The 18,253-nt window shown below is 43.1% G+C and overlaps 1 protein-coding gene across 1 annotated transcript; it reads left to right on the top strand.

Moving 5' to 3' along the window:
- Positions 1 to 12,176: 12,176 nt before the first annotated feature.
- LOC127517881 (protocadherin-15-like) lies at positions 12,177 to 17,290 on the top strand. The gene is made up of 3 exons (XM_051904048.1): positions 12,177 to 13,442; positions 13,985 to 14,055; positions 14,186 to 17,290. Exon 3 carries the CDS (start codon positions 15,617 to 15,619, stop codon positions 16,616 to 16,618), a length of 1,002 nt encoding a protein of 333 aa, XP_051760008.1. The 5' UTR covers positions 12,177 to 13,442; positions 13,985 to 14,055; positions 14,186 to 15,616; the 3' UTR covers positions 16,619 to 17,290.
- Positions 17,291 to 18,253: the final 963 nt, after the last annotated feature.

Here is an 18,253-nt window from a genome sequence, read left to right as displayed (position 1 = left end):
CACTTTTGTCATATTCTATAACCTGGACGTTCCGACGTTACACGCTCGGGTCCTTTCAGTATGATTTGACAGCCTCTAGTAGCCCCGTCAGTCAGCATTTACTAAAGGGAGCCAGCTCCCTTCTTAGCATGTGTAACATGAGGGCTCGACGGCTTCAACCTCCTTACTTATCCTCTGGACCCCTCTGGTGTCCAAGATAGGTTCAGTCGTTCCCTCCCATGGCACAGCGGGATTGTATTCGTTCCCCACACACAGTATGAGTGAAGTACTCTGTTACGAATGTAACCTCGGTTCCCTGAGATACGGAACCAGTACTGCGTTTATTGCCGTGCCACGGGGCTGCACGACTCAGTGTCGTCGCTTCAGTCGATTGACCTGAAATCCTATGGCCAAATGCTCGCTTATATAGCCAGACGCCCTGCCCATTTTGGCGGGCTTTGGCACGCTTCATCACCATAGGCTCGCGCAGCTTCGCTGCGCCGTCATTGGTTCAAAAAGTTTTCTAGTTTGAACCAATGGCCGTGCAGTTACACTGCGTTATTGAAAAAGGCTTCAGTATCGAGGAAAAAAGGAATTTTTCCCCATACGCAGTACTCATTCCATATCTCAGGGAACCGAGGTTACGTTCGTAACCGAGTATGTTTTCAAGCACAAATAGTAATATTTGCTATAGATAAGACTCACCAGCTGTTTTAGTTTTTTTTTTAAAAAAAACATTACTTTCGAAAGTTATTTTTAAGTTGGCTTAAAAAATCCAAATTACTGAAATGCTGTTTAATCTAGCATGGTATCTTAAACATGCTAGCAATGTGATAATACATTCCCTAGCAACCACCTCGAGTACCTTAGCAACCACATTGCAACACCCTAGAAACCACCCTGAGTACCCTGGCAACTGCATTGTGACACCTTAGCAACCACCAAGAATACCCTAGCAACCACTTAGAATACCTTAACAACCGTATAGCAACACCTTATCAGAGTACCCTAGCAACCACCCCAATTAACTTAGCGACTGCATAGCATCACCTGTATAATATTTTTAATCCATCCATCCATCCCCTTCAAAACTTTCAAACTTTAAGCTTTAAAACTACTGTAAACGTCAAACTTCATCAAACTGAAAACCTTCAAACTTCAAGCTTTTAAAACTTTTTTAAACTTTCTGGTCAGGCTTTCTCAAGCCAACTTCAGAGTTTGTCACAACGAATTTCTTTTTTATTTAGTTCAGTACTGCAAGGTCTTTTTTTAAATTGTCCACTCAAAAACCCTAGTACATGCTGTGAGATGCTGGCCAGTACTGTTTCATTATGGACATTGGCTTGAATTTGACATTATATGTGCTATTTTTTTTTTCTTATGTCACTGTGGTCTGCTTTAAAATTTAAAATCAACTGCTTGTGTTTTTATGGAGAGTGACCCAATAATATATTGTATCTATCAGAATGTTCTTCCAATGCTATATTCGCATAGTTATAACTTATAAGGTCTATCCATCCATTTTCCAAAACCACTGGAGGGTTGTAGTTTTAATGTGTTGCAAGCAAAACCTACGCAGGTGTAGTTTTTGTGTTCAATAAATCATCAGCTGATCCTGACTGAAATCATACATATCCTGAGCCTGACATGTACATTTCAGAATATGGCTTTACATTGATGCATTGATTACATTGACATTGATTAATGGATCAGAAAAAAAGTGAGACCCTAAATATTTAGGAAAATATATATGGAATTTCTTGAATACAAGAACATTGAAAAATTCAAGAACATTCTAAAATAATTGTGACGTGTTCAGACTGTATTAATTGTTTAGAGAGCATTGTGTTTTTTTAAGTGTTGTGTTTTATGATGATACTCTGTTGGAGTACTGTAACATTTCTTAGCTCTGAGGGTGATTTAAATCATGTCTCAAATGTTCTCATGAAATAGTCTTTTGTACCAAGAGTTTTGAAAATTACTTGTTACTTACTTAAAAAATAGTACCAAAGGGAAATAGTACCAAAGGGTTAAAAAAAATGTACAAACCAAATTTACATGACACAATAAATAATCTTATGGTTTCAAACAATGGTTGTGTGAAAGGAAACATTTAAAACTCTAAGAAAAACACAAGCAGGTTTTATTTTTGCGTGGCAAGTGTTTTTGCAAGTGTTAATATTAATTTTTTAATCTTACATTTAGTTTAAATCATATCCGGTTAATACACAGTCACTGTTTGGCCTATTTTTACATAACCTAACCTATAACAATTACTTGTGTTTACATTTACATTTATTCATTTTGCAGACGCTTTTATCAAAAGCGACTTACAAATGAGGAATACAGCAGCAAGCGGAGAGTGAAGAGGCAAATAAACACAAAAAGTGCCCAAAATACAAAGTTTCATGCATTGCCTAGAGTAACATAAGCTAAAAATAGGGAGGGAATAAAAGGAAAGTCAAAGCATATAATTTTTTTTTTCCTCATGGAAGAGATGAGTTTTCAACTGTATTTTGAATGTTTTCAGGGATTCTGCATTATGGATGAAAACAGGGAGATCATTCCACCAGCATGGAACAGTGAAGGAAAATTTAGATTTTTATGGTGACTTTAAAGGATTAGTTCACTTGAACATGAAAATTACCCCAAGCTTTACTCAATCTCAAGCTATATTATATTAATGCATATCCTGACGCATCCAAGCTTCATAACAACAGAGATTGGGACCAACGAGTGTGAAGCTGAAGAAAGTGCATCCATCCATTATAAACGTACTCCACATGGCTCTGGGAGTTAATAAAGGCCTTCTGAAGTGAAGCGATGCATTTGTGTAAGAAAAATATCCATATTTAATCTGTTATAAAGTAAAATATAGCTTCCTTGGGTGTCTGAAATATTAACAACCACAAGATGGCAGTCTAAACCCTGTGATGTACTGCCATCCATTCAGGAGTTTTCCCTTCCTTCGGTCCGAGATGCTGAGATATTCTCCAGCATCCCTGCGACCCTACAGATGACAAACGGTCTAGAGAATGGATAGATGGAAGACTGCAGTCTAGCAACTATTAAAGTAATTCTATTTTTATAGACAGATAAATAGGTATTTGAATCAAAGGTTTGCTATATATGTAAAAGAGTTACATTATGTAACACTGTAGAATCTCAGACTAAATTGTCCTGTTTTATGGCACAATTGTTCATCAAAACAATGAAATTATTGTTGTGATAACAGTATTATGAAATGATACTATAGGGAAAGTTTGGTTAGATTGGCAAATCATCATTGTTGACTTGATGCTTCAGCATTCCTGTGAAAGAGCCTGTTTCATTATGTTACCAGTACAATCATGTTAAAGCAGTTTTGGAAAGTCCCCTCCATGGCTGTCATAAACACAGCCAAACCTAAACCAAATATTTAGGTTTGTGATACTTCCTCATACAGAAGTCACATGGTTATAAGAAAGCTAATTAATCATGTGAAAGTTACTGTCATTTTGATAAAGATACCTTATTCCGTTTTTCATAATACTTAGCAACAGCCCAGTGCTTTAACATTGATAACCAACGACTGAATTGAACACCTGCATTTTACAATGGTCTTCATGCTTTAAAATACAAAATAAAAATAATAACAATAATAATTGTTATTTTCATTTTTACATTTTTATTAATTTCAATATATCATATGTTTGATCCTCTGTCTGTGGTCTTGTGTATCTGGTTTGGCCCACTCATCAGAAATGAAACACTGACATTTCCAACAGAATGGTGACAATAAACTCTCCCTATGGTTTAGTTTCAGAAGTTTGGTGTCTGACAAACAAAACCACAACCATGAACCGGTTATTTTTCTTAAACCACTTTCCAAAACCATCCAATTACAAGAGAGACATTTTATCACATATTGAGTATCTAGGCAAACTGAAATCTAAACATTATTCAGCTATATCTAAATAATGTCATATTAAAAAACAGCACAAAAAATAAGCATTAAAAAGCACAATTTCACTGATTGTAAACAGTTGCTTACCACAAATTTAAAGTTCCTTCACAAATAAGAAAATGGTTTAGGCTCAAAATAAGGTCTTTACTTGGAACTAATGACATATATCATAACATACTCTGTTAAACCCTATGAACTTGAACTTTCTTCAAATGCTTTGAACAATATTAACAATAATATCACTATCCACATTTTCCTGAGGAAAAAAAAAAAAAAAAAAAAAGACATTTGGGAGTTATTAAACATGATCTTGACTGATGAACAAATTGAACAAAAGACTGATTAAAAGAGGAAAAAACATCATCTTGTGTCAACATTTATTAGGAAGCTTTTTTATGACCCACCCTTATGTTTATCACGTTTAATTGTATTATTTGTGGTCAATTTGGCTAACTTGTAGAATTTATAATCTATTACGGGAATATATTTTCACTGTAGATTTATATTACAACTGTGACATGATGTAGCTATTGTTTCTATATGTGTAGGTTGCTATTTTTCATAACAAATGCTGTATGATAAAAAAAGAAAAAAATTATAGTTTTGCTTCTTATGGCACATTGAAGTAGAAAATTTTGTCAAACTTATAAGCTTACAGGTGCTTAAATAACATAAAATATCATATAAACCATGATGCAATTTCTGACAGTTAGTAGCCTATATCACAGTTTACTATTTTTATCATTATTAAAATTACGAAAGTAAGCAACAGTCTCACGCAGCGTAGGTTTCGTTTCAATTGAAAAAAAAAAAAGTTATGTAAAGAAGTGAGAGGTTTTACAACCTTTAAAAGAAAGTGCTGAGGGAAATTATATGAATTAAAGTACAAATAAATTCTATGAATGTATCTCTGAAGGGAACTGACTGACTTGAGAAAAGTTTTGATGGCATTTTCTTTTCATCTTCCCTCCATGTAATATAGTGTTTATAAGTAGCGCTGCTTTGTTTAGTGAGGTTACAGTGGAAACAGCTCCATTTCTGCTGTTCCATAAGCGCCACCTACTGACAGAGAGTGGATTAAAATTTTCATTCAGCCTGGCTGCGGTTTGTTTGTGAAACTCAGACCACATTTTTATGCACTGTTGTAAATTTTTACCTAATGTTCAAACCAAAACTACACCCTTGAATAATTTGCTTTTATATTCCCACTAATGCCAAAGCAAATGTTTAAAAAATTACAAACCCAATTCCAAAAAAGTTGGGACACTGTACAAATTGTGAATAAAATGGAATGCAATGATGTGGAAGTTTCAAATTTCAATATTTTATTCAGAATACAACATAGATGACATAGCAAATGTTTAAACTGAGAAAATGTATCATTTTAAGGGAAAAATAAGTTGATTTTAAATTTCATGGCATCAACACATCTCAAAAAAGTTGGGACAAGGCCATGTTTACCACTGTGTGGCATGCCCTCTTCTTTTTATAACAGTCTGCAAACGTCTGGGGACTGAGGAGACAAGTTGCTCAAGGTTAGGAATAGGAATTCTTGTCTAATACAGGCTTCTAGTTGCTCAACTGTCTTAGATCTTCTTTGTCGCATCTTCCTCTTTATGATGCGCCAAATGTTTTCTATGGGTGAAAGATCTGGACTGCAGGCTGGCCATTTCAGTACCCGGATCCTTCTTCTACGCAGCCATGATGTTGTAATTGATGCAGTATGTGGTCTGGCATTGTCATGTTGGAAAATGCAAGGTCTTCCCTGAAAGAGACGACGTCTGGATGGGAGCATATGTTGTTCTAGAACTTGGATATACCTTTCAGCATTGATGGTGCCTTTCCAGATGTGTAAGCTGCCCATGCCACACGCACTCATGCAACCCCATACCATCAGAGATGCAGGCTTCTGAACTGAGCGCTGATAACAACTTGGGTTGTCCTTGTCCTTTTTAGTCCGGATGACATGGCGTCCCAGTTTTCCAAAAAGAACTTCAAATTTTGATTCGTCTGACCACAGAACAGTTTTCCACTTTGCCACAGTCCATTTTAAATGAGCCTTGGCCCAGAGAAAACGCCTGCGCTTCTGGATCATGTTTAGATATGGCTTCTTTTTTGACCTATAGAGTTTTAGCCGGCAACGGCGAATGGCATGGTGGATTGTGTTCACCGACAATGTTTTCTGGAAGTATTCCTGAGCCCATGTTGTGATTTCCATTACAGTAGCATTCCTGTATGTGATGCAGTGCCGTCTAAGGGCCTGAAGATCACGAGCATCCAGTATGGTTTTCCGGCCTTGACCCTTACGCACAGAGATTGTTCCAGATTCTCTGAATCTTTGGATGATATTATGCACTGTAGATGATGATAACTTCAAACTCTTTTCAATTTTTCTCTGAGAAACTCCTTTCTGATATTGCTCCACTATTTTTTGCCGCAGCATTGGGGGAATCCTCTGCCCATCTTGACTTCTGAGAGACACTGCCACTCTGAGAGGCTCTTTTTATACCCAATCATGTTGCCAATTGACTTAATAAGTTGCAAATTGGTCCTCCAGCTGTTCCTTATATGTACATTTAACTTTTCTGGCCTCTTATTGCTACCTGTCCCAACTTTTTTGGAATGTGTAGCTCTCATGAAATCCAAAATGAGCCAATAATTGGCATGACATTTCAAAATGTTTCACTTTCAACATTTGATATGTCATCTATATTCTATTGTGAATAAAATATAAGTTCATGAGATTTGTAAATTATTGCATTCCTTTTTTATTCACAATTTGTACAGTGTCCCAACTTTTTTGGAATCGGGTTTGTATCTGGAAATATTTATTTCATATTAAGGTTTTTTTTTTTTTTTTACCACCCACTTGAATAAAATGAATCACTAATTTCAGATGTATCACTTTTCATAATGAATATAATGCCAACTGTTACTACATGTACTTACTATAGTAATAACAGTAAATTATGCATAATTACAAATAACAAACCCTAAACCAAACCCTAACCCTAACTGTAACTCTATAGTAAGTACATGTAGTTAATTAATAGTACTCAGTACTTATTTGAGTAATTACAATGTAACTATGGCACTGTAAAATAAAGTGTAACCAAATAGTCTGTAATGCAGTCAAAAATGATCTGAAAAATGTCAACCAATTTTAGAATGCACTGTATTTGTTTGTTTTTTTAATTAAATAAATGTTACTAGTGAACAACAACATACAACACATTTACTGACGAGTTTTTTTGTTGTTGTTTTTTTTGGGGGGGGGGGCGGTAATAGTACACCACTTCTTTTTTTAGGACTACACCACTGGTTCCATTCAATAAAATAAAACAATAAAAGCTTTAAAGGGAAACTACAGCCACTGATCTACCAATGAGAAGAGAGAATTTGGAGGTCATCAGTATCTAGGTAGATTTAAATTGCGAAGACTGGAAGACTTTTTTAAAGACAAGAATCTTTGAAAGGGCCTTCATGGAAAAAGACAATAAGTGTGCCTAATATTGTAGGTTACACAAAAATATCAATGATATCTATAAATAGTGCAGATTTTTACCACTTCAAATCCATTACACAATCTATGAAACAATTTATGCCAGATATGTCTGTGAGACTGGTATTACTGAAATCAAAGCATATCACAAACATCAGTTAGTCAAATGGGTGAAACATGGCAAATCAAAAAGGGAACAGATGCTGTTTAAGGTAATTAAATCTCAAGTGTAAACAGACCACTGACCCAAATATAAACTCAGCATCATCACAAAGAAAAGAGCGGTTTTAAGCCCTTAATAGATTCAGTCTGAGTTTAACAGTTTGTGTCGTACATTTCAGCGTGGATTGTTTTGTGATCTTGTCACAATATAATGGAGACTTTGCAAAGAGGCTGTTATTGAAGGGTGGGGGACTTACAATTATATAGAAAACTTACAGTCTGTAAACACCAGATCACATTTACAGTATTTAAGACTTTATAGAAAGAAGGGGGAAAAAAAAAATGTCTCGGGTTACGTATGTAACCCTGGTTCCCTGAATAGGGAATGAGACGCTGTGTCGAGACGCATTGGGAACGCTCCTGCATGATTGCGTCATGAAGCACTTGTAAAATCGAACCAATGGCATGACGGAACATCAGAGGCGGGTGACGTCACAGACCAGGAAACTATAAAGCATACCCAGAACAAAGAACGCTAGCTTCTGATAGGCTGAAGCAATGCGCTCACAGGCACGCAGGGAGTATGGCAAGGCGACGCAACGTCTCGTTCCCTATTCAGGGAACCCGGGTTACACACGTAACCCGAGACGTTCCCTTTCATGGGAACTTCGAGCTGAGTCAAGACGCATTCGGAACCCTATCCCAACTACGCCATAATGCCAAGTGCCTGTCTGTTAGCTTATGACAAGAGCACAGCAGACCCCGGAGTGGAGCCTAAGTGAAGGTTATAGAACCTGATGAACGTATGCTGAGAGGACCACCCAGCCGCATCACATATATCATGGAGGGGGACCCCCGAGATTAAAGCCTTTGAGGCAGCCATACCCCTAGTAGAGTATGCCCTGACAGCCAAAGGAGAAGGCTGTCCGGTAGATTCGTAAGCAAGTGAGACGGCCTCGAACCCACTTGCTCATTCTCTGCTTAGACGCAGGGCCTCCCTACTTAGGAGACCTGTAACAAACAAAAAGTTGTTCGGTTTTACGCCACAGGGCAGCTCTGTGGACATGTGTGTCTAGTGCCCTAACCGGGCAAAGCAGATTAAGTTTTTCCTGATCTGGATTGGAAAATGGAGGAGAACAAAAGGCCTGCAGTACAATCAGCCCTGGGACGTTGGTGGGGACCTTAGGTATGTAACCAGGTCTACGATGAAGAAAGCCTTAACCATACCAGGCGCAAATTCCAAACATGAAGGAGCAACCGAAAGTGCTTGAAGATCTCCAATTCTTTTGAGAGATGAAATAGCTAGCAGGTAGATAGTTTTTAAAGTAAGGAACTTTTCTGAAACTTCCTCTAGAGGTTCAAAGGGAGCAGATGCTAACCCCTCCAAAACAATGGTCAGGTCCCAGGCCGGAGTCCTTGTACGCAGAGAAGGCATAAGCCTCAGAGTACCATGAAGAAAGCGTATGACTAGGGGGTCTCTTACCACAGAAGAGTCACCCAAAGGAGCATGATACATAAACTTTTAAGGTGGAAGGAGACAAACCTTCAGAGAACTTCTCTTGGAGAAATTGCAGCACTAAGGTGACGGGACAATGGACAGGATCCAACTGATGTTGTCTACATCAGGTAGAAAACAACTTCCGTTTATAAGCATACAACTTTCTCGTGGAGGGAGCTCTGGAGTGGAGTATGGTCTCCACAACCTTGGTTGAGAGACCGGATTCTATGAGCCTAGCCCTCTCAGAGGCCAGGCCCACAGTTTCCACGACTCCGGGCGGGGGTGTAGTATCGTGCCGCCCACTTCAGACAGGAGATCCTGTCTGACAGGGATCTCCAGAGGAGAGCCGTCGAGAAGAGACACAAGGTCCGCAAACCAAACTCAGGTTGGCCAGAACGAGGCTACCAATTTGAGATGGACCCTGTCCCGGCGAACCCTCTCCAGAACTCCTGGTAGCAGAGCGATCGGGGAAATGCGTACAGACGTAGCCTCGGCCACGTCTGTACCATAGCGTCCAGACCTAGAGGGGCTGGATGTGTGAGAGAGAACCACATTGGGCAATGAGTCGTTTCTTTTGAAGCAAATAGGTCGACTTCTGCTCGACCAAAGTTTTTCCATAGGAGCTCCACCACCTCGGGGTGGAGTCTCCATTCCCCGGGCCTCGGCGCCTGCCTCGACAGGATGTCTGCCCCCACATTTTGACGCCCCAGGATGTAAGCCGCTCTCAAGGAGAGGAGCTTCCCCTGGGCCCACAGGAGGATCCGATGGGCCAAATTGCACAGGTGGCGAGACCTCAATGGCATCAGGGGGGATGGTTGATGTAGGAGACCACTGATATGTTGTCCGTGCGGACCAACACATGATGGCCCCTCAGGTCTGGGAGGAAGTACTTGAGAGCTTGAAATACCGCCATCATTTCCAGCCAATTTATGTGCCAGGAAAGTAGATGGTCCTCCCAGAGACCCTGAGCCGAGCAACCACTCATGAACCAGCCTGTGAGGGATGCATCCGTCGTTAGCATTACGCAACGACAAGGAGCTCCCAACACAGGCCCTTGGGACAGGAACCAAGGCTTTTTCCACATGACTAAGGCACGAAGGCATCACCGCGTGACCTTGATCATGCGAAACGGATTTCCCCTCGGAGAAAACCCCTTGGTCCTGAGCCACCACTGCAAAGGTCTCATGTACAGCAGGCCAAAAGGTATCACGTTGGACGCAGCTGCCATCAGACCTAACAGTCTCTGAAACTGTTTCACAGTGAGTGACTGACCCAGCTTCAGCTTGTTTACGGCTGTGAGAATGGCCTCTATGCGAGCTGGCGACAGACGAGCTTGCATTGACACTGAATCCCACACTACGCCTAGAAAAGAGGTTCTCTGAGCTGGAGAAAGCACACTCTTCTTTGCTTTTAGCCGTAACCCCAGACACTTCATATGGGCGAGAACAGCATCTCGATGCTGAACCACCAACTCTTCTGACTGTGCTAGAATCAACCAGTCGTCTATGTAATTCAACACGCGGATGCCCTGGAGTCGCAGAGGAGCCAGAGCTGCATCCACGCATTTTGTGAAGGTGCGGGGAGATAAAGCTAGGCCGAAGGGAAGAACCCGATATTGGTACGCTTCGCCCCCGAAAGCGAACCTCAGGAACTTCCTGTGTTGAGGAAGGATGGATATATGAAAGTATGCGTCTTTAAGATCTATCGTGACAAACCAATCCTCAAACTTGATTTGTGACACGATCTGTTTCAGAGTTAGCATTCTGAACTTGAGCTTCTTTACAGAGCGATTTAATAGGCGCAGATCTAGAATGGGACGCAACCCTCCATCCTTCTTTGGAACTATAAAGTACCGGCTGTAAAACCCTGACTCCCTGCTGGGAGAAGGAACCCTTTTTATGGCTTCTTTTCGCAAGAGAGTCTGTACTTCCTGTTCCATAACCAGAGCCTGCTCGGGGCTCACCTCGGTGAACAATACCCCGTTGAACCTGGGCGGTCGCAACCCGAACTGAATTCTGTACCCAAATTCTACTGTGCGCAGGACCCATTGAGATACGTTTGACAGAAGTTTCCACGCTGCCAATGAATCTACTAAGGGAATCAGTCTCTCGAGACTGACCTCTGGTGTTAGATGGGTGACCAGCCCGGTGCCCTGAAGCGGCGAACCGGCAGGGAGCAACTGAACTGGCCACTTTTGGTCCCTCCTTGGAGGGAGCGAACATCCCAGCTCCACTACGTTGCCGGGTGGATGCTGAGATAAGCGTTCGCTGGGAGCTGCTGCGCCCTGAAGCACGCGAGGTGGCAGGGTTGGCAGAACGGCCCCCTGAGGGCACCGAGGGGGGCCGGGCACCGTGTACTGAGGTGGACACCGACCCGCCTCGGAGGGGACTGCCCTCAGAAGCCTGACACCACTGGCGTCAGGACTTCTTTCCCAAAGCCCTCCGCTGGATAATAACGGTCCTAAGATCCGCCTTTCCTTTGGATGGCTTCGGTTGTGAGCGCTGCCCCGACCCCCAGTCATTCTGCGGGGGGGCACGGGAAGCAACGCTCACTTTTTGTTGCGCCCTGTGAGAGGAGCTCGTACTCGGCTGGGACTGCTCCTTATGACTAGCAGCCCCAGAGACCTGAGATCGGCAGGGAAGAAATTTAGAGAAAGCCGCCGCCTGTTTCTTAGCTTCCTGGAACCTCTCGACGACTGTGTTGACTGAGTCGCCGAAGAGGCCAGGCGGCGTGATAGGAGAATCAAGGAGAAAAGATCTATCTCGTTCCTTCATGTCAGCGAGGTTGAGCCAAAGGTGTCTCTCCGTGGCCACCAGGGCTGCCATAGACCGCCCAATAGATCTGGCGGTCTCCTTGGTGGCACGGAGAGAGAGATCTGTAGCTTTCCTTAGCTCAGAAAATGCCTCGCGACTGACTTCCCCACCCTCATCAAGGTCTTTAAGCAGGTCAGCTTGATAGGCTTGAAGGACGGCCATAGTGTGTAAACATGCCGCCGCCTGACCTGCTGCCGAGTACGCCTTACCCACTAAAGCAGAAGATGTATGTAAGGGCTTAGTGGGTAACTTCGGGGCTTTGAGGGAGGCTGCCGACTCAGGGGAGAGATAGCTCACGAGCGTCTCTTCCACCCGTGGCATCTCCCCATAACCATGCCCTTTTAGTCCTAAGATGTTACTATAATTAGATGTTTGCGGACTATAGACCCGGAAGGACGCGGGTCTGTTCCACGACCTCGACACCTCGGTGTGGAGGTCGGGAAAAAAAGGCAAGCCCCGGCGTGGAGGTTGTGCGCGAGAAGGGAGAAAGCGCTCGTCTAATAAACTGGCCTGACGGGCTTCCTGTTTCTCGGTTGGCCAGCTTATGTTTAATCTGGCCACCGCTCTAGTAACAACCTCCACTAGCTCCTCATATGCTTGTGACTGTGGTGGCGACTCATCACACTGATCGATGCTGACAACGTCTAATTCCTCAGAACTAGAACACTGCAACATCGGCGCTTCACCAGGGGCAGAAGAAACCGCAGAGCGTGCTTCTAGCTCCTGAAATGAAGCGCTGGATCCTGCAGGTAAAGGCAGAGAAAGGGCGGGGCCCGTCTCTAACCCCTCTGCAAGATCCATTTGCGAACCCCACGACGCGAGCCTTCGCTGTGCCTCGGCAGCAGCGGGACCCGAGCCGCGGGGAGCGCAAGCCGAACCGCTTTCCTCGAAAAGCGCCCGGCGGGAGCGGAGCGTCTTCATAGACATCTGCTCGCAATGCACACAGCCAGCTCCCTCAAGAGCTGACTGGGCATGCTCCACTCCCAAGCAAACAACACAAAGCTCGTGTGCATCTCCCGCCGGAATGTAGCGAGGACAAGGAGACGCACACGGCCTGAATTGCTGCACTTGTGTCGCCATAATAGTGTCTTAGATATGTGTGCTTGAATAACGTGAGAGACAAACAACAATAAATAAGACAGACAGTTTCACAGAAAGCGCTTACTGAAGACACAGAAGCTAACTCTGTTTGGTTCGGGTGTGCTTTATAGTTTCCTGGTCATGACGTCACCCGCCTATGACGTTCCGTCACGCCATTGGACAGATTTCACATGTGCTTCACGACGCATTCACGCAGAGGCGTTCCCAAAGCGCTTGACGCAGCGCGAGTTCCCTTGAAAGGGAACAGTATGTGAAAGGAGTAGTATGTCCGAAACTTCAGTATTCACAAAAGAGTAGGCGAGAAGTTCCCGGATGGCCTACTGCTCCCGCCCAGATTCTGAAGTGTGCATCCGATGGACACTCTTCTATCCCAGGAGGCCACGGGAGAGGATACGTCATACTCGAACATGGAGGAGAAAAGCGTTGAGGGTGTTTTCAAATGTGAGTAGACACTGTTAAAATCGCATTTGTTGAACTACTGTAAACTGTTGAAGTGTTGAAGGTGTGAAGATGCTAGACAGTATAGTATAGTTGTGATTTTACTGCAAAAACACGTTTTATTATGTATAGCTAACGGGGCGCTTCAGTAAGCACAAGTTTGTCTCCAAAGGGGATTTACAAAAACCATGTACATCTTAAAGACACTTGCTAAATGTCCATTTAACATCTAAAGGGAAAAACTTTGATAAGTATTGCAGATGAGCACATCACAACATGAAGATCTGATCAAAATGATGTGTGCTATTATGTAGAATTCACTGTTGTCAACACTGTTTACATGTAAGTAATATAAATAAACAAATGTATAAAGTAACTAAACATAAGTTATCTATTTTATTTGTCCGTTAATACTATTGATAAATTGAGGAACATTTGTGTTGGATAAAAAGTGAGTTAACACTTCATCAACTACCTCAACATGTAAATGTAGTATTGAGCACATAAATCTCAGAGGAAACTTGAATCTTGTCTGGATGTTACAGGGACAGATGATCATGTGTGTTTATCCGGTGGAGAGAGGCTAATGAAGGAATGATACCATCAAAGGCTTTGAGTGAGTATACTACAGAAATGAATGCAAAATCTACTTAAATCTGAAGTTGTAGTTTATTTTAATTATTGTAATTTCAAACAGAGTTATTACAGCACTTTTCTGATTCTTGATTTCTGTGCATTTGCTGCAGAGCTTTTGTGGTGGAGCAAGACCTGCAAGGCAAGATGACGGCGACATTTGTGGGGGAAAAGGGGGAAAACCTGAAACAAAAGGTCACATCATTTTGTTACTTCTAATACAGAAATCAAACAACAATGTGATGTTAAAATGACTGCTTTTGTATTATGTTTTATGTTAAGTGTGCATTTTTGAAGGATGTTAAAGACTGGTGTGAGCACTGAGGATGGAAAGCCACAGCAGATCCTGGAAATGGTACAGTGCCATGGATGAGACCCTCCATCACTCCTCCTGCCCTTACTGCCTCATCTGACCCAGATGTTGCTATGGTCTCATCATCCTCAGTGAGCCCAGAGCCAGCAAGAGTATCTAGACAAAGACCAAAAGACATTGAGGATGTGATTGTGGTCAAGTTTGTTCTGCTGGTTTCTGTTCATACAATGGAGCTTCAAAAGCATCATCAAATAATGTCATGAAGCTTCTGGAAGTCAGGCTCCATTGACTGATATTGTATGAACAGAAACCAGCAGGACAAACTTTACCAAAATCACCTTTTGTGTTAAAAAACAAACAAACACAGGGATTGAACAGCATGAAGGTGAGTAAATAATGACTGAATTTATATGTTTGGGTGAACTAACACTTTATGCCCCCAAATAGATATTGTATGAAATGTATGTATGCATTTATATTTGTTACAAATTCTCATGTTTCTGTGCTTCCCCTGTGACCTAGTTTTCCCCATTCTGTTTCATTAGTTCATTTGATTCACCTGTGTCTTATTATCTCTTTAAGCCCTGTGTTCATCCTCATTCCTTGTCCGTTCTCGTCCTTGTATGGTTGTGTTATTCCTACGTGTTATCATTAAAGCCTGTATTCATCTACTCTTCTTTGTTTCGCCTGGTGTTTGAGACCTACTGTGACAGAAGAACGGACCGATACCGAAATGGATTTACCGGCTGTCCATCTGCTATACATCGACCAGGAGCAGCAGTCCCTCGAGACCCACACCCAAAGGTTTTTAGATCTGGTGTGCCTTACCAACATCCCGGACTCAACGCTGAGTGTTTTTTTCTAGATAAGCCTCAGCGCGAAAGCAAGAGCTCGTCTGCCTGGTGTGGGTCCTCGGGGGAATTTCGGCGAGTACGTGGAGTGGGTGCTGGTGAACTGTGATTCTCCATTTACCATCGACATCGCTGATAAAGTCACCAGCCCCGCTCCCCATCCAGAGTTCAGCCTGCCTTCACCCAGCGACACGGACAACAAGCCAGAGCCCACCGCAGATGGAGGTAATCAGCCTGCCGCGAGAAACGAGCCGGAGCTGACAAGTGGGACCGAGCTTCACATCGCCTCAGAACTGGAGTCCTGAGGACAGACGTCTGACCAGGTGTGTGAGCCGGCAACAACGTGCGCCAACGTGGGAGTCCTCGTGGAGTTCGAGGGGATGGAGTGGAGCCCCGCCCACATTCCCACGACAGAGGGTGAGCAAGCGCTGGACAATTTGTTTTCTTTTTACGAGGACTGTATTGTAGAGGAGGATTCCCTGAGTCTCCTTTCCCCGCTGGTTCCATCCAGCCCAGAACTATCCGTCTCCCTGCTGGTTCCGTCCAGCCCAGAACTGTCTGTCTCCCCGCTGGTTCCGTCCAGCCTAGAACTGTCCATCTCCCCGCTGGTTCCGTCCAGCCCAGAACTGTCCGTCTCCCCGCTGGTTCCGTCCAGCCTAGAACTGTCCGTCTCCCCACTGGTTCCGTCCAGCCCTGTGTCTCCGGTGTTCCCTCCCAACCTCCCTCTCCCGCCTCCTCTCCTGCTGCCATTCAGTTCCTCTGCCCAGTCACCGCTGTCTCACGCTGGCACCTCAGTTTCTCCTCTACCAGCCCTCTGTGGTGTGGATCCACCTTGGGCCAGCCGTTCAACAGCGCCGTCTGGATGCCTGGACCCCTTAGCTCCGCCTCTTGCCTCCGATCCAGTCTCTCCACCTTGGCTTGTCGTCCAGACTCCTCCGCCATGGCTCCTTCCCCCCCTCGGCTCCGCCTGGGACCATCGGCCATTCGGCTACACCGGGCTCCCTCGAACCTCCGGCTACACCTTGGTCGGATGTTGCCACGCCTTCGCCACGGACTTACGAGTCGTCTGCTGCGCGACGCCTCTCCACCCCTACGGCTCCGTCTGGCTCCGCCCTCCCTCCGGTTCCGCCTCGGTCCTCTGTCGCTCCGGTTCCACCTCAGACCTCTGGCACCCCGGCTCCTCCTCAAGGAATCGTCGCCACGTCTCCCTTGCGGCCTCCGAAGCCTGCGGTGTCGTGTCTGGTCGTCGGCCATCCATCTGCGCTCTGGGCTCCTTCTCCATCGGCTCCGTCTCCATCAGTCATCCCCACGGTTTCGTTGAGGAGGTTAACACCATGGCTCCTCCCTCCCTCGACTCCGCCGTGGATCACCATCCTGGCTGAACTCTGGAATTTCCATCTGCTCATCCTGCTCCTGGTCTTCCCCTGGCTTCTCCCACCCTACACGCCCCCTTGGACTGTGTTTTCTGTTCCTTGGACTCTTTTCTTGTTTTTTGTTTTACTCCGCCCTCCTCCAGAACCCCCACCCTCCCTCCTCAGTTGGACTCTTACGGCGCGAGGACGCGCCTATCCGGGAGGGGGGAACTGTTACAAATCCTCATGTTTCTGTGCTTCCCCTGTGACCTAGTTTTCCCCATTCTGTTTCATTAGTTCATTTGATTCACCTGTGTCTTATTATCTCTCTAAGTTCCCTATGTTTGCTTCATGTATTTAAGCCCTGTGTTCATCCTCATTCCTTGTCCGTTCTCGTCCTTGTATGGTTGTGTTATTCCTACGTGTTATCATTAAAGCCTGTATTCATCTACTCTTCTTTGTTTCGCCTGGTGTTTGAGACATACTGTGACAATATTATAGCAGTACCAAAAAAAATAAAAAAAAAAATAAAAAAAAATAAGCAGCTTTATTGAGCGTTTGTGCCCGAGACACTTACAAAAAAGGATTTACAAAAATCACATTTACATTATGCATTGGACAGATGCTTTTATCCAAAGTGACTTACAGTGCACTTATTTTCAGGGGTGATGAACCAGCAACCTTATGCTTATCAGTTTAGTAGTTTAATCCACTACACCACAAAAGTAATGCAGCTACAACAGAAATTAGCATGTAACTGATGAAAAATATGAAATGAAAAATGGCAAGAGACAATGCTAAAATGAATTGTAAAACGTTTTAACCTGTTTAAATGTTTTACAGGTAGTTATGCTCATGGAGAGCACACGAATGTTTGAGGTACATGATAGATGGCAAAGACCGGTGAAGGTGTTCATGGTGGTCAGCTGCTTCATCAAAATAAAGCCGCAGAATTGGCACAGCTGTGTTGAGATGGCAGTAGGATGTGGGGTTCACTGCCTGTAAATACATGATTGTTAGAACAATAAATTTGAATAAAGCTTTGTTTCATGTGTTGTTGACTTGTATATGTATTTATTTATTGTGATGGTTACTTTTATTCATTCTTTACTCATTTATTCATTTTTTTTTTTTTTTTTGTCAGTAAATAAAATATTTTATTAATTCATGCATTAATTCATTGCTCGACTGTAAATTGAGATGTAGTCACCTTGGCTGCATTTGTCTACTGTGTATTCATGCATAGCTATTATATGACAAAACATTACATTTTGCTTGTTTTACTAAAACATCATTTTCAGTAAAAAAAGTAATATAATGAAATATTGGTCAGCATTTATCATTATTATTGTGCTTAAGTGTTGGGGTGGGCTCAATGCAATTCTTTCTGGGGTAATCTTATCTTTAGTAGTAATGCTTACATTTTCTGAGTACAAAATCATCAGTCTTCTCCAAAGGCGAGATCTTCGAGGAGCTGCCTGACATCTCCTCTGTGCAGACATTGCAAATGCTGAGGAAAACCGCACTGGGTAGGGTTGTCAAGTTACTGATGCTATGAGGTGTTAGTGCACCTGTCACTCATATATTTTATTTATTTATTTATTTTTTTAATTGCAGAACTTATAATTACAAGATAAGGGAAAATACCATGTTTGTATCTTTAAC

The sequence above is a fragment of the Ctenopharyngodon idella genome, chromosome 8 (assembly GCF_019924925.1).
Source record: "Ctenopharyngodon idella isolate HZGC_01 chromosome 8, HZGC01, whole genome shotgun sequence".
NCBI classification, from domain to species: Eukaryota; Metazoa; Chordata; class Actinopteri; order Cypriniformes; family Xenocyprididae; genus Ctenopharyngodon; species Ctenopharyngodon idella.
The sequence above is the reverse complement of the archived record's forward strand: the minus strand, read 5'-3'. Positions and strand labels throughout refer to the sequence as shown.